Source organism: Lampetra planeri, chromosome 4 (assembly GCF_965212315.1).
Source record: "Lampetra planeri chromosome 4, kcLamPlan1.2.h2, whole genome shotgun sequence".
Classification (NCBI taxonomy): Eukaryota; Metazoa; Chordata; class Hyperoartia; order Petromyzontiformes; family Petromyzontidae; genus Lampetra; species Lampetra planeri.
In genome coordinates this window covers 7,906,809-7,927,346 of record NC_136110.1, presented here as the reverse complement: position 1 = coordinate 7,927,346, position 20,538 = coordinate 7,906,809, and the positions used below count along the sequence as shown (strand labels likewise).

The 20,538-nt window shown below is 47.7% G+C and overlaps 1 protein-coding gene across 1 annotated transcript in view; it reads right to left on the bottom strand.

Annotated features, from left to right (window-relative positions):
* Window positions 1-7,526: 7,526 nt before the first annotated feature.
* SFRP5 (secreted frizzled related protein 5) overlaps window positions 7,527-20,538 on the bottom strand; it is a 39,113-nt gene continuing 26,101 nt past the window's right edge. The window contains exon 3 of the mRNA XM_078593184.1: window positions 7,527-8,560. Coding sequence (XP_078449310.1) covers window positions 8,235-8,560 — 326 coding nt within the window. The 3' untranslated portion in view covers window positions 7,527-8,234. The remainder of the gene's footprint in view (window positions 8,561-20,538) is intronic.

Below are 20,538 nucleotides of genomic sequence, written 5' to 3'. Positions count from 1 at the left end.
CCTCCCTGCCTCGCTCCCTTCCTGCCTCGCTCCCTCCCTGCCTCTCTGTCTCGCTCCCTCGCTCGCTCCCTGCCTGCCTCGCTCCCTCGCTCGCTCCCTGCCTCGCTCCCTCCCTGCCTCGCTCGCTCCCTGCCTCGCTCCCTCCCTGCCTCGCTCCCTCCCTGCCTCGCTCGCTCCCTGCCTCGCTCCCTCCATGCCTCTCTGCCTCGCTCCCTCCCTGCCTCGCTCGGCCAGGGAAGTTCGCGGTCTCGCAACGAACCCCGTGGCAGAGTGGCGCTTCTTCTTTCTTCCTTTCGTAAACGGGCTGATGATGTGTTAGATGCAGAGCAACGGCCACAACGTCACGACATCCAGGTGGTCAAGCCGAGATAACCGCGTCAGGAGCAAGCGGAGTTGTGTCGCTGTAGATGTCTCCTTCGTGTTTGTGGATCGGGCGTTGCGTCGTTATATGGTGTCTGTTCTGGATGACCACAGTGGCACACTGGACGGTTTTTAATAAATCATTTGTGTATCAGTTATGCGCATCTACTGCGATGGTTTGTTGCGGATGCGCTTTAGGGTGGACCATGATCTTCGTGGAAGATCACATCCAGAGGGATCTTCTGCGTTGGCGCTGTAAATCGGACAATGTGAATCCTGCGACAAAATTCATGATAAATTATGTTACATTTCCAGGCCTATACATGGAGGACTTGGGCGTGGATTGTTCCATATAAGGGGGGGGGGGGAGGGGGTGTTCTTTCCCAAATAAGGAAAAGTGGAAGAGGAATGGTCAGAAACGATACCGATTTTTCAGCAGTAAATGAACCTAAGGTCGATCAATGCTTGATCGACGCTCGATCGCTGCCCAATCAATGCTCGACCACATAGACGCACGCCGAGCCTCTGCCACGCGACACAAACCCACTGCACCAAGGCTCACCTGCCCCGTCGGCTGTGACTGTTGACGTTTATGGAAATCGCTGTGTCCTCGAAACCACGTGGAGGGGCGGGGAATACCGTGTCCTGTATACGGGAGCGATGCATGTGGCCTGCAATCATCCAGCACTGTGGAGTTGGTGACGGTTGGCGGATCCGACGAACGTTGTGAAACTCCCTTCCCATGTGCGCCGAGGATGTGCCATAACCAGAGGTGGGACAAAGTCATTGTTATGCAAGTCCAAGTCGAGTCGCAAGTCATCAAATTCATGACTCGAGTCTGACTCGAGTCCAAGTCACATGACTCGAGTCCACATCTCATAGGTGGGACAAAGTCATTGTTATGCAAGTCCAAGTCGAGTCGCAAGTCATCAAATTCATGACTCGAGTCTGACTCGAGTCCAAGTCACATGACTCGAGTCCACACCTCTGGCCATAACCCTGGCTCGCCGTGAGAAGGCAGTGCAGCAAGTGGACTAATCACCGTCTGTTTCCATCTGTACGGGCCTCCTCACGCGAGCGTGTGAGTTACCGCCGGGTGCTAAGGTTCCCTCTGACGCGTATAATAAACGAGTCATCATTAAATTTCGATTTAAAGCTTTCGTGACTGCAGGGATTCATCTTCTTGGTTCTTTCGGTAAAGTCACGTAGAAGGGAAGTAATAAAATAATAAACATAAAACATAATAAAACGTCGTGAGAATTGTTTTTATTATGTTTTATTTTTATTATTTTATTACTTCCCTTCTACGTGACTTTACCGAAAGAACCAAGAAGAGTCATCATTAGTTGTCCGAAAAGATCTTAAAATGAAAACAACGCCAATGCCTCATGATCCTCCTGAAAAAAATGTCTCCTATAACAAGTGTGCCTTTCCAGTATAAATAAGTATTTAGTAATATATGAATAAGAATGCAAATTTTGGGAGAAATTTTTTTCAAATCGCACTCCCAAAGCTCTGGTTGGTCGGCCGTCGCGACTGGATATTTCCGTTTCGTTGGAAATTTTTTTATGAGTTATCAATAGATGTATTATTATTAAGCCCAAGAATTGTCATGCTGACGTGTAACCATCATACGCATCTCCAGGCTGGGCCACGGACCGTATCCTGCGTCTTCAAGGTGGTCCAGATGTATTGTGACCCACATTTCATTCTCGAACACATAATATATATTTTTTTAAGTAAAGTTTATTTCACGAAGAAATGAATATGTACACGATAAAAAAAATGTAAGGGGTCAATTAATTGGGGATCACAGGAAATTTGGACCACCCTGTCCTGCTGCCGTAGTATTGGATAGGACGATTCAGAAAAAAAAAACGTCTTTCGATTTTCGGTAGTGCCATTGGTGTTTCTTTGTTTAAACGTCCTTATTTATGTATTTAGTACACGTTTACAACACACAAAGCATATCAATAACGCTACAAGCTTTCCACCGCTGAAAGTGCCCCGGTACTTTGTGCATTGTGCGTTGTGTTTGTGTGAGATTGCGTTTTTCCACGTTGGAGGGAGCATGGCCAGAAGGTGGCTTGTGACTGGGCAGGCTTTCGGTGATGGCTTGAAGGGACGATGACCTCTGGTCAAGAACAGTGATGGAGTGGCGGTCGAAGCCAGGAAAACGCGCCCTAGACGATGTCCAACGCGGAGATGGAATTATGAATTCGGTCCCGAGTAACGGCGCGCGCCATATCCTACGATCCTGTTGCATCACAGGATCGTGAGATATGGCGGCATTGGATCGATCGTGGCTGATGATTGCTTTGGCAATTGCGGTCGAGTGTCGGTCTAAGTAAAATGCAACGTTAGGATGTTATTGAATTTTTCAAACGTGCCTAAACTCTACAAATCACGCTGCGGAAATAAATCGCTTGAATTTAAAACATTACTTTAATTTAACTGATAGATTTTTAAGTTTAAATACGCTGAGAACCTGGGGCCAACAATGTATTGATTGTTATCTTAACTGAAGTTAATTCGAATTTTTTTTGTCGTTGAAAAATGTTCTGTAGGACTTTTGTTTCGTGGTTTTTGGCTTTGTCATGCGGGGATGGCTGTTGATTTCCTTGGCACGGGAGAAAAAATGCGAAGGTGGATTGCTGTGGTTCAGCCCTTTTCTTTTGCTTTGTACTTGAGTATTCTGCTGTGCTATTGGCATCAGGTCTTGAGACAAACAGATGTCCTGGAACTCTCGCAGTGAGAGGCGTGCATCATCCAATGTCCCCCACAAGGGGAAAACACTGTTCGTGCTTTTTTTTATCGTCCTTGCGCCTTGCAACGAGAATTCGTAACAGGAGGATGCTTTTTTTACCATTCATCGCTTTAAAAATGCCAAAATACATTCACAAATAATAAAGTTTCTTTTTGTGAATTCGACACTCACCGGGCTGACACTGTCAGGTCTTAAACCTAGCTCTTAAACCCAGCTCTTAAACCCAGCTCTTAAACTCAGGTGTTAAACCCAGGTCTTAAACCCAGCTCTTAAACCCAGCTCTTAAACCCAGCTCTTAAACCCAGCTCTTAAACCCAGCTCTTAAACCCAGGTCTTAAACCCAGGTCTTAAACCCAGCTCTTAAACCTAGCTCTTAAACCCAGCTCTTAAACCCAGCTCTTAAACCCAGGTCTTAAACCCAGCTCTTAAACCCAGATCTTAAACCCAGCTCTTAAACCCAGGTCTTAAACCCAGCTCTTAAACCCAGCTCTTAAACCCAGATCTTAAACCCAGCTCTTAAACCCAGCTCTTAAACCCAGATCTTAAACCCAGCTCTTAAACCCAGCTCTTAAACCCAGCTCTTAAACCAGCTCTTAAACCCAGCTCTTAAACCCAGCTCTTAAACCCAGCTCTTAAACCCAGCTCTTAAACCCAGGATTCTCATCGGTACTGCCTGCAGTGCACCAACACGGCGATTTTGCACGAGTCACCTTCGCCACCGGGCCGAGACCTCGAGCCCGCATCGGCCGTCATCGGAGCCCCGTTTTCGGAAGACCCCGGAATTTCTCAGCGTCCAGCACGATTGACATGTCGCAAGGACGCCCACCGTGAAGCCGGGGAAACTTACCGGGTAGCCACCATCAATGCACCCTTGACAAGCAGCCTTCCCCCCCCCTCTACCCCACCGCCGCCTCTTTGGCCACGCATCACTTAATTAAACAACAACAAGGCTTAGGTTTGTTCTTTAGCCTTGCGGGTTGGATTTTTTTTGGCAATTTTTTTTTAAAGAAACGAGCAAGTCGCCAGGCCGCCGCGGGGATAGTTGGCTCTCTCATGAACGACCCTGGAAATGTGTGCTTCGGAGCGAGTCCAGGCCACGAGGCGCTGCATGCCCACCCCCGCTCTGCCCGGCGAGAAGAGAAGCGGAGGAGGCAGGCGGAGAGGGAGGCTCGCAGAGCCAGCGAGAGCCCCCCCCCCCCGCTACAGCAGCAGCGCACTTAACAGCCTATACGTTCATAATAAAGGTTTATGTGTCGTTAAAACCCGCCACCACCCGACACAGCCCAACTAGTAAGGGTTGTCACGTAAACAGAACATGCCAATTCGTCACTAGTACAGCACGCCGGTGTGTTGGAGAGCCAAGCCACAACATTTACAAGCCTATACGTTAAGAGTTGTGTTGAACACCAGATAATTGCGTTCGAAACGTAGGTGGGGGTTTTTTTTTCTTCTTCTCTCAATTCAAAATGTTGTTCCGATTGTGAAGTGTGGTCAAATATAAATCCGTATCGGCGTTGCGAGGCCCTCATCCAGCAGTGGACTGACGAGAGAGGGGTGGGCGATGTTGCGCGCATGTTGCCGGCGTTGTTGCCACTAGATGAAGGATCGTATCGCAACTCTCGCAGAGCGGCGCGCAACCCCCGTGGTTAGAGAACGAGCTGCAGCAGAAGGAGATCTCACAGAGCTACTACTGAGAGCCCATCGAACGATAGGTGTCTCTTTGCACGGCTAGGAAGCGCAATTTACAACACGCCCAGTCACGAAGAAATGTTCATCGCGTGGCAATGAAATAAGAAATGAAAAATCTAAGCCCTGAAATTTTGGCAAATAAAGTAAATTATTTTTTATTCATTATTTTGTGTTTGTCGTCAATGGTAACCAGGCCGAGGCAATCGACTCGCCGCACTTGGGAACCCGGTTGAATCGCGGCCGTGTGCGCAGATTCACACCCCCCGGTTGTCGTCGGTGTCCGCTCAGTCCCTGGGCTCCCCTCCTATCACCACCTCGTAAAATAGTATGCACTGTATGTGTGTGTGTGTATATAAACATTTTATTTTACAATTGTAACTGGTTACTGCTGTCATTTGTATGCACTGCTTGTACACCGAAAATGATTTTAATTACATTATACCTTCCAATAAAATGTATCAAATTCGTAATGGAAACTATTAACTCTATAATTTGAATGCAATTATTTTTACTGTATTAATCTATTGTTTTTTTTTATCATACGAGGCGCTGCCGTGGTGAGATGTTAACTACCTCGCCTGGTATACAGGAGGTCGTGGGTTCGATCCCGACCCTAACAATGCCTGTATATTTGGAGTTTGAAATGTCTCTCTTCCCGTAGTCGCGTCGATTTTTCTCCGGGTCCTCCACATTTTGAATCAACATGCGTTTCGAGTGTCAGGCTGCAATACATTTCCACATACGCCACCTCGTTGAGCTATTATTTGCGGTCAGTTCGCTTCTGAAAAAGAGCTATGTAGCTAAGTGGACCCTACCTTTAGCTCTATATTAATATTGCGCGCTCTTATCTTCTTGAAAACATAGCTGTCACTTGCACGTACCTTTATATAAAGGTCATAAATTGTTTCCCCCCCCTCTCCCCGCTATTGGAATGTGGAATTTCCACAATTCGCACAGAGCCGAGCACTGCTCCCACACTTGTTTAAGCAAGAAGACACTTTGATAAAAAAAAAATGCATGCGTATAAAAAAGAAGTTATAGTGTTGTAGCACTACATCGATGAAAGGCATCGTGGGTCAGTGTCAGTCTTGGTGGGTTTTTTTTTCTTTCAACCATACTTCACCACAATGGTCCAGTGCAAATTCGTGAAAGGGATGCCCAGGGGATTGCTTCTTTACATATTCGCTTAGCCACTGACCTTAGGCGTGGCCGGGAATAATGATCAGGTAACGGGGGGGGGGGGGGGGTCGTAGAGCGGTGCGCCAACCATTCACCACGCCGTCGCTCCACCAACAGAATGTAGATTACGTATGGAATTTGTTTCCTTGGCAGATAAAACATCGTGAATATAAAAGCAAAAAGGGATGCATAACACAACGGGTCTGAGCTTGAATAACAGCGAGTTGTTTATTAAACCCAGTAAATGTATGCTGATAACAAAAAAATGCACGCGGTGTATAAACATACTGTGGACCAAGGAAACGTTACATAGCTCTTCTACCTATATTGTAAGATGGGCTAACCAGTAGATTAATGCTGTTATCAAAATGATCGTGGTTAACATAGTGTACTATAAATGATCAGTAACAAGTATAACAACCATACAATCATCTAATGTGGTCAGTTATTGAGGAAGCTGTGTAGAAGTGAATAGTGCATTGTATCAAGACAAAATCCTATTAGAACATCAGTAATACCTACTTGAAATCTCTACCAACAAATAACGCTTGTAAAATAAAAACAGAATAACAAACTGGTAACTACAGGACTATTGCTAGATTATAAAATGATGCCTTTTAAAAACAAAGTTCTTGCTCTTTGCGTTCGTTCCGCCACAACAAGTCGTGTTTCCAGGGCTGGCGTTGATGTCCACGTGGTGTGGAGAGTGGAAGTTTCGTGCCGACGCTGGCTGCGAGTGTACAAACGCGGGCAAAGTGAACGTTTAATTCTGACCGAGTGTCCGCATGGAATTCTCCCTCCTTCACCTCCCTCCCTCCCCCTTTATTTCAGGGATACAACATCAAATCCCTCAAATGATTGGACTCGGCTGGAAAAATTCCCAAAAGGATCGAGGAGAGTTGTGGAGGGAAGGGAATGAAACCGTAATTTTGCAAGCAAAGTTAGGAAAGCCTTTCGCGTTTGCTTTGCTCTTCGTCTGTGTGTCTGGTTTACCGTCGCTTTCGTTTCCATGTGTTGTGTTTTATGACCTTTGTTAAAGTAAATCTGTGCTGTCATTTTTTTTTTTGCGGTGCCGCGCGTGTGGCGGGAATGAGTAGCTGCCTCAATGCAACCGAAGAAATGGGAATGCCAGAGGCTGGATTGCTTCGTGATGTTTTCTCTGTTTTGCGCTCTCCCCCCCCACCCCCCTCTATCCCACCCTTCTTTTCAACTCCACAGAGCAATATCCAGAGAAAAATAAAATAAAAAACATACGGAAACAATTGTGGAATTTTTTTGTTGCCTTGAGGACAGTAAATCTCAAGAAACCCACAGCGAAATAGAAATTGATCATTATTTTGGCAAAAGCCGAAAGCAAAATGAAATGGAGCAACGCGGGCACAGCGGCGGCGATGAGCGTGCGTCTCGGCGATGCGCGCTCGGATCTCATGTCGCTCTTGCTTGTCGCGCATTCCTCGTTATCTTTCCGATTCATCTTCTTTCCTCGGAGTTACAGACACCGACAACAATTTCCGCAGATAAGACTCGTTGCTTTGTGCTTTCAATTCCAATCTTAGGGAATATCTGTCTCGGCTGTTGTTATCAACTTTTCTCTCTTTTGTGAGTAATCCTGTATCTCATTTCTTTTTTTTCATAGACATGCAACTTTATTATAACAATCACAAAAAAAACTGTCTCTTATAAAACTGTCACATACAACAAAATATAATTTTTTTTTTCTATAGCTTCACAGCAACTCTGCTGGCAGTACATCTCCTCTCAGTTTATTATTTAAAAAAAGTTGTTCCAATCTGGCTTCATGATTGCTGGTACAACAAGACTGCATTAATTGATCTTCACATATGGAGGTCGTAAGGCAGCAGGGTATTGCATACTCAAAAAAGGCAACATTTTGGGAGAGAAGAAAAAGTTAAGAAGTGACCGAATTAGAGAACCCTTTTCGAATGCAGCTTTCCGGAATGTCTCTACGAGGGATGAATGTGACTCCGGGTGACTGCAGCCGTGCCAACGCACCTCTCTCTCTCTCCCCTCTCTCTCCCCTCTCTCCGTTCAGCCTAAAAAAGGACGCGCGGCATTTTCTAACTGCGTTGTACAACACGGACCGTGGAAACTCGGGAGACGCTTTGCTGTCGGTCTTCAACATTTGATTGTCCGCTTTGGGGGCCACGCCGCCGTGACGTTTGCCGGAAACGCCGGACCCCGTCTTTTTGGGGCGACCCCGCATCTCGCCCTGCCCGCGTCAGAATGTGGAGTGGAACGCCGGGCATTTGTGGTTCTTGAGCTTCTTGATGATGTTCTTGAGCTCCCTGTTCTTCTTGTCCAGGCGGTAGATGGCCGTGAGCAGCAGCTGCTGCTCAAGCTTGCGCCCCATGATGAGGAAGTTGCCGGCGAGGCTGTCGAGCTGCTGGCAGGGGCAGCCGCCCCCGTTCTTGATGTGGAGCGCGAGCTTCTTGAGGTCCTTCTTGGCCAGCGGGCCTGGCTTGAGCACCTTCCTCTTCTTCTGCTGGGCCATGATCAGTTTGTCCCCACCTGCCTGCTTCACCTCCTTGATCTTCATCTTTATCGCTGCGGAAAACAATGCGCGGAGGGATCACAGATGAGCACGTACGTAGCCGTAGCAGTAGCGATAATAATAGTAATAAGTGCATGTGCAGCACAGAAGGTGTTTTTGTGACAATTACATTTGTTGTGCTGTCCACGACACAATCCAGCAGCCCGGATTAAGATGGTCAACCGCATCGCGCGCTTTCAGATGCGCTTCTACGGCCGTCTGGACCGCTCTTCCTTCTGATATTAGGAAGCCACTGGAGCTACGCACTTTAAAATTTTGACTGAAAACCCCATTTTCTTTTGAAACTGTTTGTCCTGTTAAGTTTGTTGCCCTTCCCGGACACCTCCGATTAGCGTGGTTGGTTACGTACGGTGCAAAAGTAGTTCAACATACATACGTTACATGTGCACGGTAGTCGACCGCCCCACGCACTATCCAGGCCGAGGCACGTTGCTGAGCTCCTGAGATTGGGGTGCCACGGTGGCAAGATGTCAACTACCTCGCCTGGTACACAGGTCATGAGTTCGATCCCGACCCTGACGCCTGTGTATTTGTAGTTTGCATGTCTCAATCTCTCTCTCTCCCCGTGGTCGCGGGGATTCATCTCCGGGTCGTCTGGATTTTCCCTCCACATTTAGAATCGACATCACGCGTTCAGAGTATTTGGCTGATATACATTTCCACGCGATAAGCAACTTCGCCGAGCTATCATTTGTAGCCAGCTCGCTTCTGAAAAAGAGATCAATATCTAAGTGGGCCTTTACCTGGTAGGATAAAAAAAAAAGTTTAGTTTAAATTATTTATCTGGCAAGATCGTGCCCATGCTGGGCGCCGTGGCTGAAGGGGGGGAAGGGGGGGGAAGGGGGGGGGGTCTCGAGCTAAGACCTAGACACGTGGGTTGTGGTGACGTCAATCGTTTTGACTTCCCATTTCATTTGCGACATCCGACCGAAAGCGAAGCGAGCGATGGCGGTGGAATCTGCAGCATTGGCAGCGATGCCCCCCCCCCCTCCTCACCCTCCTCCGTTCCTTGCGGCAATGGCAACTGTTGCATTGGTTTATGTAAAAGAAAAACACACAGCCAGATACTCGACAAGATTAAGGAGAATTAAGGGAAGCGAAAGGAAAATGCAAGAAAATGTGAATAAACCACGTGCGATTGTGTTCGTGGCAACGTTGAACCGCCGTGCGCGCGCGCAGCCCGATATTTGGTGTTGCGTTCATTCAAAACAAGCACGAGCACTTCGCCGCTAAAGTAGCCAATGCCGCTTGCTGCCGCTGCGGCTGAGACCTCTTTGTGAACTTGACAGCCTGCCTATTTAATCGTCTCCTACTGGCTGCTTCATATATTTTTTTGGGAAGTGTAGGACTTCCATCCCATGCCTCATTAACGATTCATTTCTTTCATAGCTCTTTCCTCCTTTTCCTTTCTAAATGTCCTCAGGGGTTAAGGGCGGGCAGGGTGGGGTGGCGTGGGGGTGTGGGATATGAAAGCGAAGCAATTACTGTACAGGGCTTTAAGGAAAACTTTACAAATGCCTTCTTCAACAATTTGCCTCAAACCTACAATAGCAAGTGGACCACTCAGAAGCACACTAAACTGAAAACGATTTCATACAGGAGGTCGTGGGTTCGATCCTGACACTGATGTCTTTACTCTTAGTTATTTCGGTAAAGTCACGTAGGTAAAAAATGAAATAAAAATTAATAAAAATAAAACAATAAAAATCACGACGTTTCGGAGGCAACACAAGTCTCCGTCATCAGGTGTTATCTCCGAAACGTCGTGATTTTTATTGTTTTATTTTTATTAATTTTAATTTCATTTTTTACCTACGTGACTTTACCGAAAGAACTAAGAGTATGAATCCTTGCAGTCACGAAAGCTTCAAATCTAGAACTGATGTCTGTATTTTGGAGTTTGCATCTCCTCTCTCCCCGTGGTCGTGGGGATTTTTCTCCGGGTCGTCCGGGTTTCCCCCCCACATTTAGAATCAACATCACGCGTTTAGAGTATTTGGCTGCGATACATTTCCACGTGATAAGCCACTTCGCTGAGCGGTCATTTGTGGCCAGGTCGCTACATAGCTCGGTGGGCCTTTACTTGGTCAAATAATTTAACAAAAATCTGTTCAATCGTTTATAGTTTTAGTACTGCAACCTACAGAAGACTTTCTTGCTTGTGCGAGTGCTCTTAAGCCATTTCCGTTGCTCACAAAATTCCCTTCCAGTATAGAAATAAAATCTAATTGACATATTTGCTACAGTTTTTAACCAACCAGATGGTTCACATCCTGAAATGTTTTTACATCCTTTTTAAAACGTAATATTACTTGACGTTTTTGCACACACACACACACATGCTATATGTAGCAAATGCTATGAAGGGCTTCGTAAATATATAAAAAAAAGTGTATAGGGTATTTAATTTCTCAGGCTGAGCGGGAACATTTCCGCTGGTTAAGTTTCAATTAATTTTCTGCAAAAAGTTTTTTTGTTAAGTCGTTACGCGTAACCAACATTTGTGCTAAGCCGACATTTATAACTGTTGGAAATTATCGGAGAGTGGACTTGGCTAGTTCTGAGAGACGATGAGAAAGAGAGAGGGGAGGGGAAGGGGGGGGGGCAAATATATTGGGTAGGGAAGGAGGGGGAGAGGATATTGATTTCCTCCAAGCCAAACATTGTAGCCACATCGGAAACTCATGAAATCAGAAAACGTTCACTCGTTTAAGGTGAGCGTCTATGCGTGATTAACGTAAAATGCAACAAATTATTTGGTGATGCGGCTGCTGCTGCTGCGATGGCGGTGGTGCACAGGCACAAACACATGACAACAATTCAATACATCCGATTAGCAAGGTTGGCTACGTACGGTGCGAAAGAAGTTCAACATACATACGTACAAAACTGTGGCCTTGAAAGGAAACAAACTACAGATGGCAGGTGGTGTTTCGACGTTTTGGGCAATGGTCCTTCTTAATAGGAGATACATAGTTGTCTATAACAGTTACCGGCGCAGCCCTGCAATTGCTGGCTCATGCCACTGCTGGCTCATGCCACTGCTGGCAGAAGGGCTTCCCACTCCAAGGGAGCTCTCGACCCCCCCCCCCCCCCCAACGAGAGGGTATTTTGGCCTATTCTATCACGCTGCGCAGACGCCTAGGAAGAGGTGGGTGTACCCACACTTTACCTCACCACGCACAACGTGCGGATGAGCTGTGATAAAATCATGACGACCGCTAGGTGGACAGAAGTGTGGGGGAGTTAAGAAATGTGGCCATTGCCGTGCCGGGAGATCAAAGGATGACTTCTGGATTGCAAGTATCAGTGTGCTAACCATTAAGCCATGGCAGGCCGTGCCATAACTCCCGCATATCAGTTTTTAATCAAACACTTTTTGAACGGACATAATGGGAACAAAAGTGCAGGCTTAAGATACTAAAGTAATGCGAGCGGTTTGTTCTCCATTGAAAACTAAACAGCTTTGCGTTTATGTAATTTAAAATCTGTCATGCGCAAGTTGTGTTTAAAATGAGATTCCAAACTTTGCTCCATTTCTTCCGACAAGGTCTTTAAAAGCACCAGCGTGATAAACATTCTGTTCCCCATCTCGAACGAACTCGCATGTTCCAATCTCAAAATCTGCCCGTAAATATTAGTGAATTTTATGGAGTGAGTGTTCCGTAATGCAGACAAGTGTTTATTTTATATCGTGACGTGCACGCATGCCATATTTCTGAAAACGTTGAACCGTTAGGTGTGAGCAGTTGTCGAGCCGTTAAAATGTTCAGGAAAAAAAAGGAGTAACGTACGTTTTTATCTTTTAAAATGCAATTTCCCCTAAACCGTTTAATGTTTTGCCATTCACGTTTCACTCCATTTCGTTCGCAACTATCTGCGAGATTTTGCCGATGGGAAGGCTCATTGGAATAGAACAAAGAGTTCCGTGAATTAAGTTGTAAATGACACCTTGGAAATAAAACAGGCGACACGATGGTTAAATTTAGTCCAAACCCAATAAACTTGCGGAAAATCTAAACGGGCCTTGGAACGCAAATTATATTTTTGGAGGCAAACTTTTTTTTCCCATTAGAAATTACAGTATTATGAATGGCTTTTGCCCAGATGCTTATGTATATATATGTGTACTGCAGAAATTCCTGGAATAAATACAATGGGAGTAAAACCATAATCACATTTTAAAGACACATTGGCCGCGTGACTTGGTCTAACTCTCAATGTCAAGGTAATGAGGCGCTGCCAAGGATCCAGCGCTAAACCTGAGAGGGGGGGGGGGGTCTCAGCGCAGCTTCGTCTCCCAGAATGCCGAGAAGGGACGGGGCTCCTCTCAAAGGGCATCGAGTTCAGTGGGCCCCCGGCTCCAGTCCAACGCAGACCGCTCGCCCAAAACCAAAGTAACAAAAACCGACCACGGATATATTCATATATATGTAATGCAGTCGTTCTCGAGTTGAGAAATAGTTCTGTACGTACATAGCGGCAGAAGAAAACGCAGATTCACAGATTCTATCTTCATAATCTGACGGGGTGGTATTTGGTTAGAGCATTTGACTCGCAATTAAAGCTTCACACCCGGACTGGAGTCAATGAATCCCTCTCTGTGGGAAGTCCACAGGGGTTTTCCTCGGGAAAGACTGGCTCCAACCATAGGAATGTGTCATTAACACCACTGTTTCAGGGCCACCAGTAAGAAGTTAATGTGACCCCGTGTTCATTTGTGCAGATAAACTCTTTGAATTTAACTTTTCATACTTTTATCATTATCATCATCATCATCATCATCCATGTTCTATCCATTTATGGATGAAGGCCTCCCCGACACGGTCAACACAATATTCGTGGTCCCCACGATGCCACAATCCATCTGACACTCACGCACGAGTTGATCTTCATCCCCTCCGTCTCCACAGTCGTTGTGAAGTCAGCTGCGTTGCCTCCTTTGGCAGCCGCTCCGTTTTTTTTTTACCATTTTGATCCAACGCCACCTTCAACAACTGCCCGATGTATACAAATTCCTGTTTGCCTTTCCCAGTTGTGTCCCCCTACAACAAGCTAATAGGTGCGGTTATGTAATCGTCGCACCTACAAGTTACAGGGCGCGGGGATATTTTAGACTCTGAGTAATAACGACGGCACTTGTGTGGCTTACGGCCGAGAGGATGATTTCGCGTGGCCTTTAAACACGCACTTTACAGCACAGGCTGCACACGTCGTAGGTAATTCCCCCGGATGGTGGCGTGTGTAGAACTGCCGATTGCTAAAACCTGAGAGTTTTCGCCGGCGACAAGATTTATTTTATGATTATTTCAAACAGTTTTGTTTTCATGCCGGTGTTGAGAAGATTAACTGTTCGTGTAACGCACACTCCCTGCGACTCGCATACCATATCTTGTTATATATAAGGTTTATTTCAGAGCTTTCCAAACTCGTCTTTGTTTAGAAAAGAGTTAATAGTTTGTTTGATAAACTACTGTACGCGAAGTGTGCACGAGCGTGTACACCCACTCGAGCACCAATATAAATCGTAGTTAATCTCTCGTTATCAGCACCGTAACGCGTTACTCTGGAAATAAAACACGAATAAACGTTTTAACGTCTGTTTGCGTACCGGTTTACGAGCACGCTATGTTTCCGAGCACTTAAACATCTCTTCCCTCGCTGCTGCTACGCACCCCAGCGCGTTTTTTTTAAAATGCAAGCCTGAGATCTTGATGCCAAATTGTACGTATGTATGCATGTTGAACTTCTATTGCACCGTACGTAGTCAGCCGTGCTAATCGGAGGTGCGGGGGAAGGGCAACAAACTGAACACAAAAAGCAGTTCTAAAGGAATGAGTTTTCAATCGAGATTTATAAGTGCATAGCTCCAGTGGCTTCCTCATATCGGAAGGAAGAGCGTTCCAGACGGACGCAGAAGCGCATCTGAAAGCGCGCCATGTGGCGACCGTCTTTTGTTCAGCGGCCAGCCAAAATCCGCTGAATTGCTGTCTTTTGTGACATTTCACACACAGCACACACACACAGCACACACACACACAGCACACACACAGCACACGCACACAGCACACACACACAGCACACACGCGCGCACACACACAGCACACGCACACACAGTACACACACAGCACACACACTGCCCATTTGGCCAAACGCCCCCAATATTTTTTATTTTATTTATTCCAAAAAGGGTCAACGTCTCTTCTGGTTGCCTCGCTCGCCCCCCCCGCCCCCCCGCGTTACGTCCCTTGACGACTTCCAATCGGCGTCTGCGTCGTCTCGTCGACGCGCGCGCACGTCGCGTTCGCGCACAAGATAGCGGCGGTCCGTTCGACCCCCCTATAGCCCCCCCCACCGCCCCGCCCGGAATGAGCGACGTGTTAATGATGGGGGGGAGGAGGGTGGGGAGGGGCAAGGAGCCGTGAAAGGGGAGCGCTTCACCGTGGTGGTGGTGGTGGGCGCTACGCGCGGCGGCGTCCTCGCTGACCCCGGGGTCACCGCACGGTCTCCGCGATGATGGCTCGTTGTGAACAAGTTAATGTACAACGCCTTCTCCGCGTCCGTGACACACAATCGGCCACCTCCCCCCACCCACCCCAACCACCCCGACACTCTCCCACCACCGCTGACGACGACTGCCGGGCTTCCCAACGGCGGCGGCGGTGCGTGCGTTTACAGCGCCAATGGTTAAACCGACGGGGCTGTAAAAACCACTTTCACCGCGACAATGCAGCGTGATCTACGCGCAGCGATTTGCGGGCCCAGATCGGTAGCGAAATGGGGGTGACCCCAGTTCCCCCAACACCCCCACACCCCCACACCCCCCCGTGTGCATTACGAATCCAAAGAGAGTGTCGGGTTTCCCGATCCAGATGTGACATTACGCCCCCCCCGTCCCCCCCGAAGTCGACTACCGAATGTGTACGGTTTCCGTAGGTCAGTTGACTCGAGTCGGCTTGCGCGAGTTGGTCCGAGTTGCATTTGAAGGACAATTGGAGTTGCCCGGAACAGTGGCGGTTCCCGCAATTGAACCGAGTCGACTTGCAGAAATACTTGGGCAAGTCAAACGTCACGACCGGCTTTCCGACAAAAATAAACGCCGATTGTCGAATGTTAAACGAAATCTAAAAAGGGTAATTGTGGCGACCGCCGACAACAATTTACATGTATAACGTGCTTGGTGGCGTTATTGATGCTCGGCTACAGTTCCGACAGGAGGAGGGGTTAGGGCGAGGGAATTCAGGCGAAACCCACGACGAAGAATCTGCCCCGGAGAATTCTGGCCGCCGGTTGAATTTTCGGTCAACGCCAATTGACAGAAACTATCGAGGCAAAAGCGGGAGTCATGTGACTCGTCCACGCTCTGGGTATTCGATAGCGAAGAGTTGTTCAACTCGTCCAATGTGTCACGTGGAGTCTCTCAATGGAGATGGCGACTCTGTGTGAAGGAGACAATATACGGGGGAAACCGTTGACACCAAGATAGGTACGGGCGGTGAACTCTAATTAACTTTCGCCGAGTCGGCAACTTAATGAGTCCCTAACGAGAGCGATTAAGCGTCGTTAATCGCCGCTGCAGTGCGAGCGATTGCGCGGAGGGATTGAATGTAACTCTGATCAGCTGTGTGTGTCTGCTCGAAGGCCGGGGGTTAAACAGTTGCCTCTTTGGCGAGAGGGACTGAACTGAGCATCGATTCCCGTGAGCGACTCTAAGACAACGAAGTAAGAGACGACAGAGTAAGAGCAAGAGACAAACAAGATGGAATCGTACTACGCGAGGAATGGATGCGAGTGGTAGCTCTTGTGACAGTTAAATATTATACTAAATAATAACAATGGACCGCATGGACCTTTGTTAGTCCACTAAAGGATGAATGCCTCCCGACACTGACAATGAAGGGGGTTGTTTGACCATACATTGCCATGCTGGTCAGTGAGGGTTGGTGAAGGGGGGCTCAGATATCACTTAGCCATAGCCAGGAATCTCACTCAGTTTGACGGCTTTGGATCACAGCACCCCAACTACTGCATTGTATATATATAGATCAATTGCCATTTCCAGTGAGCAGAATGAAGATATTATTACATCTCATACATGAATCTATCCTTATGCTAAAGTCACTATCGGCCTGTTTCAATATCGATCAGAATCTGGGCGAGATTTGCGGCAAACTGCAGAAGGGGTGGGGGGGGGGTTGAGGAGGGAGGGGGGGGCTGGGGGGGGCACGTGACAAAGGGGGCACAACAGAACGTGGGCCACGTTGGGAGTGAAACAGCCCAGCAGGGCACGTGGGTGGCCCATTGTGACTGGACAGCGAAGCCGGCGATAATAAAAGCACTTTGAGCTGAAATTCGAAAGAAACAAAAAACTGTGAACAGAAGTGAGTTATAAAAAAAAACGCCTTCACTAGAGGGCGGGCGGGCGGCCCTCTGGGACCTTCTGCCCTCGCTCTTTCCTTCCCACTGTATTCTCCCTCACGTCAAAGTGCCCCCCCCCCGCCCCCCCCCCCCACTTGTTGTCCGAAAAGACTGGAAATGCCCAAAGGAGGATTGGGATCTCCAGTTGGTAAACGCTGGGACGACGACGACGACGACGGCCCTTGGTGGGGAGCAGCACAATGGAGCTTGTTACATATTAGTGACGGTGTCGTGACCCCAGTCCGGTACGGCGGCAGCTCACGTCCCGCTGCCTGTGTTTGTGCACAGGCTTGAGTCGTGCGGAACTGTCTCGCACGCTTTTGTGCTTTTTTAAAGGGCGGAAGATAAGCCCCGGGGTAAGGACGGAGATAACGGACTGTGTCCCTGAAGTGGTGCCGTGCCAAGCAGAGGAGGTCCCTGTAACGCGCCATTGGTATTCAGTCAACCAATTTGTTTTGGTCCAACGGCCAATTGGATTGCCTAGAAATATTATCCGGCACCGTTTTTTGTAAGCAAGCGAGCGAGCGAGCACTGGATCGGTATCGACCTTGTGGGATTCATCGGCAGAATCAGGCTTTGTTAAACAATTGGCAAGAGCACTCCCTACTGCGGGGGGGGCCCTGCTCATACAGAGTTGTAGGTATCCGTACTTTACCCCCAGCGAGCGTGCCCACTGGCTGAGTCAACGCCGACTGCATCCGACTTCTCAGTGGGTGGCAATTCATTCAAACAAAGAAACTCGCCCGAGGCTTGAGCTGCTTTCACTGGGGATGAAACCCATGGCCCTTGGTCCAGATTAATGATGTTTGCCTAGGAGATGACCCTACTGAACAAATTTGCAAAAAGAGACGTCTTGTAATATAGTTTGAAAAAACTGCACGATATAGCTGTTCATCCCTCTTTTTGATTTTTCCGTGGCCAATCTTGATCAGCTCATCAAATGATTTTACTGGAGCAGCGGCACAGTAGTTCGTGCGTGCGCTGCATGGTGAACTGGCCACCTGAGTTAAATTCCTAGCCAAGGTTAACTTCAGTGGCGAGCGATATCAAATCTAGTCCTGACCACCCCTCCTGCCACCTCGCCCATCAACCCGCATTGACCAGCATGGTGAAGTATAGTGAAACAAACCTGCACGACCGACATGTCATGGCCAGGCCTTCATCCAGCGGCTGATTGACGAAGGGCTGTAAAAATCATCGACTTGCATTGTTATCACCAGCCGAGCTATTGTGTTGGAAAATTAAATTCTTCCACACTCATCTTTCGGTTGTCGCGTCGTACAGCCGACAGCTCGGGGAGGCCTTCGTCCAGCAGTGGATAGATCATGGCTGCTGACGATGACGACGATGATGACGATAATGACGACGATGACGACGACGACTCTTTTTCTTTGCGTCCGTGTCATGCGCTCGGCCATTAGCGCCGATCGGTTCGCTCCGATTACCCCGGCCCAACTCCAATCCCCCTCGTTTTTTTTGTTTCTCTGTGCTCGATAGTTTGTGCATTGGCCAAGCTTATTCAGACACACACAGAGGACAGCTCTCCGGTAGGGAGAAGCCCCCTAGTGGGTCCTAGTGCGGTCATCTGGCTCCCATTAGTGGAAACCCGAGTAAGCTGCCAAAGCTCCGTGCTGTTATTCCAACTCTACCCAATTTCACGGCTGCAGTGAATCGGCTGGGTTTGTGTACGCGTGCTTGCGCGGGTGCGCGCGTGCGCGCGCGCACTTTTCCTTGCCATTATTGTTTTTAATGGATGGCTTCACAACCCCCTGGTTACGATATGCAAATTCGAAGCACCGTCTGATTGTTTCCTCAGCCATCTCCCGAAATCTCTCAACAACCTCCAAGTTTGAGAGTCTGTAACATCAACTCGTGCTCGTCTGCCATGAGTTGCAGCACTCTTTTGCCTTGTATAGAAGAAGAAGAATATAACAACAACAACAACCCAAAAGTCACTTCTGTCTCCGTGACACTTTGGCTTCGAAGAATTTGTCTACATTTTTACCGCAGAGTTCGCCCAACAACAAGAGCAGGAGCTGCAATGAACATGGCCGGGATTCAAATGCAAAGATTGATTTTGGAAGCTTGTCCAACTTAAAACAAGCATTAAAATAGGCAGTGATTACTTTGGCACAGGAAAGCACTGCTCTAATACAATTGTCTCTCGCGAGTTTCGCTGGAAATGCACGACAAAGACCCAACATATGGTGAATATTTAAACGAAAAAAACTTACATCAATTCAGCACATGTTATATACATTCGTGTCATATTGTGATGTGCGTTTGGCCACGCTTCTCAGCATTAATCGGTAATAAAGATACATCATTCGCATCGCCTGAGAATGCTTAAGGTGTAGGACTTGGAGATTTAGGGCATAGATTAATTGTACGGAGGCTCTAAAGTAATTACTACCGCATTAGGAAGGAATCTGTCATTTACTTTATAATTATGTACTCTCTGCCACGATCACGCCGAATGGACAAATGGCCTGCAATACGCCCGGCCAAAAAATCAGATCTCGGAAGCTAAGCAGGTATATTTGAACCTGGATTGTGCTTGAATGGGCGACCACCGTGCATGAACAGATTGCTATAGGCTGCTACGGAGGCTACGTTGTCAGCAGAAGGCAGTGCATGAAACAAATCATTGTTGTACTGTACTATGCTCCAATGTCTGTGCTACCTGCCTACACCACCCCGCGATGACCAGCGCTGTAACGTCACGGTCAAATAATCCCCATGACCCGCACGGCATGGAGAAATCCCTCATCCAGCAGTGGACTGTATTATGTACTTGTTCTATATATATAATTGCTGTATATATCATGCAACAAAGTAACATTGACGTTTTTACATTATCCTTTAAATTGAGCGTTGGAAGGTGGGACTAATGCCAAACACGAGCAAATGTAATTTTTAGTCCCAAAGAGTGGCTGCATCTTCAGCGCGACACGTGACATACTTTGATTGCTACGGCGAGAATGACGGCATGACGGACAAATGCCGTGAACCACGCCGAGGGTATTTATGACGTTAACGAGGGGGCCAAGCTGACCCAGAACTCATTGCACACTGCGCGGAGCTGCTTGCCCAGAGCCCTCGTGATTATAAACACTGCCAGCCCCCTTCAAGAATACATTGTAAAAAGTAATGTTCAGATTGCAAGCAGTGGCGGGGGGGGGGGACAATGGCTGCCAACGTTGAAGGTGCTCATCGTTATGGTGCCGTGGAAATTGAAAAGTGTCGGCGTTTAACGTTTAAAGGTTGAATTGCTGCCCGGCTCAAAGCTCTCACAAGAGTTTACGGAGGAATATGCCAGCATGGCACATTCAAGGACAAGGGGTGTTGGGGGGGGGGGGCTCGGGCTGGTGGGGGCAGGTGTTGGAGTTAGGGGCCATGTGGCTGAGGAGATGAAGCCGCAGCGCAAACTAAAAAACGAAACTAAACAATGTTTTATTTTACCAGGTAAAACCCACTGAGCTATGTAGCTCTTCTTCAGAAGCGACCTGGCCACAAATAATCTCAACGAAGTGGCTTATCATTACGTGGAAAT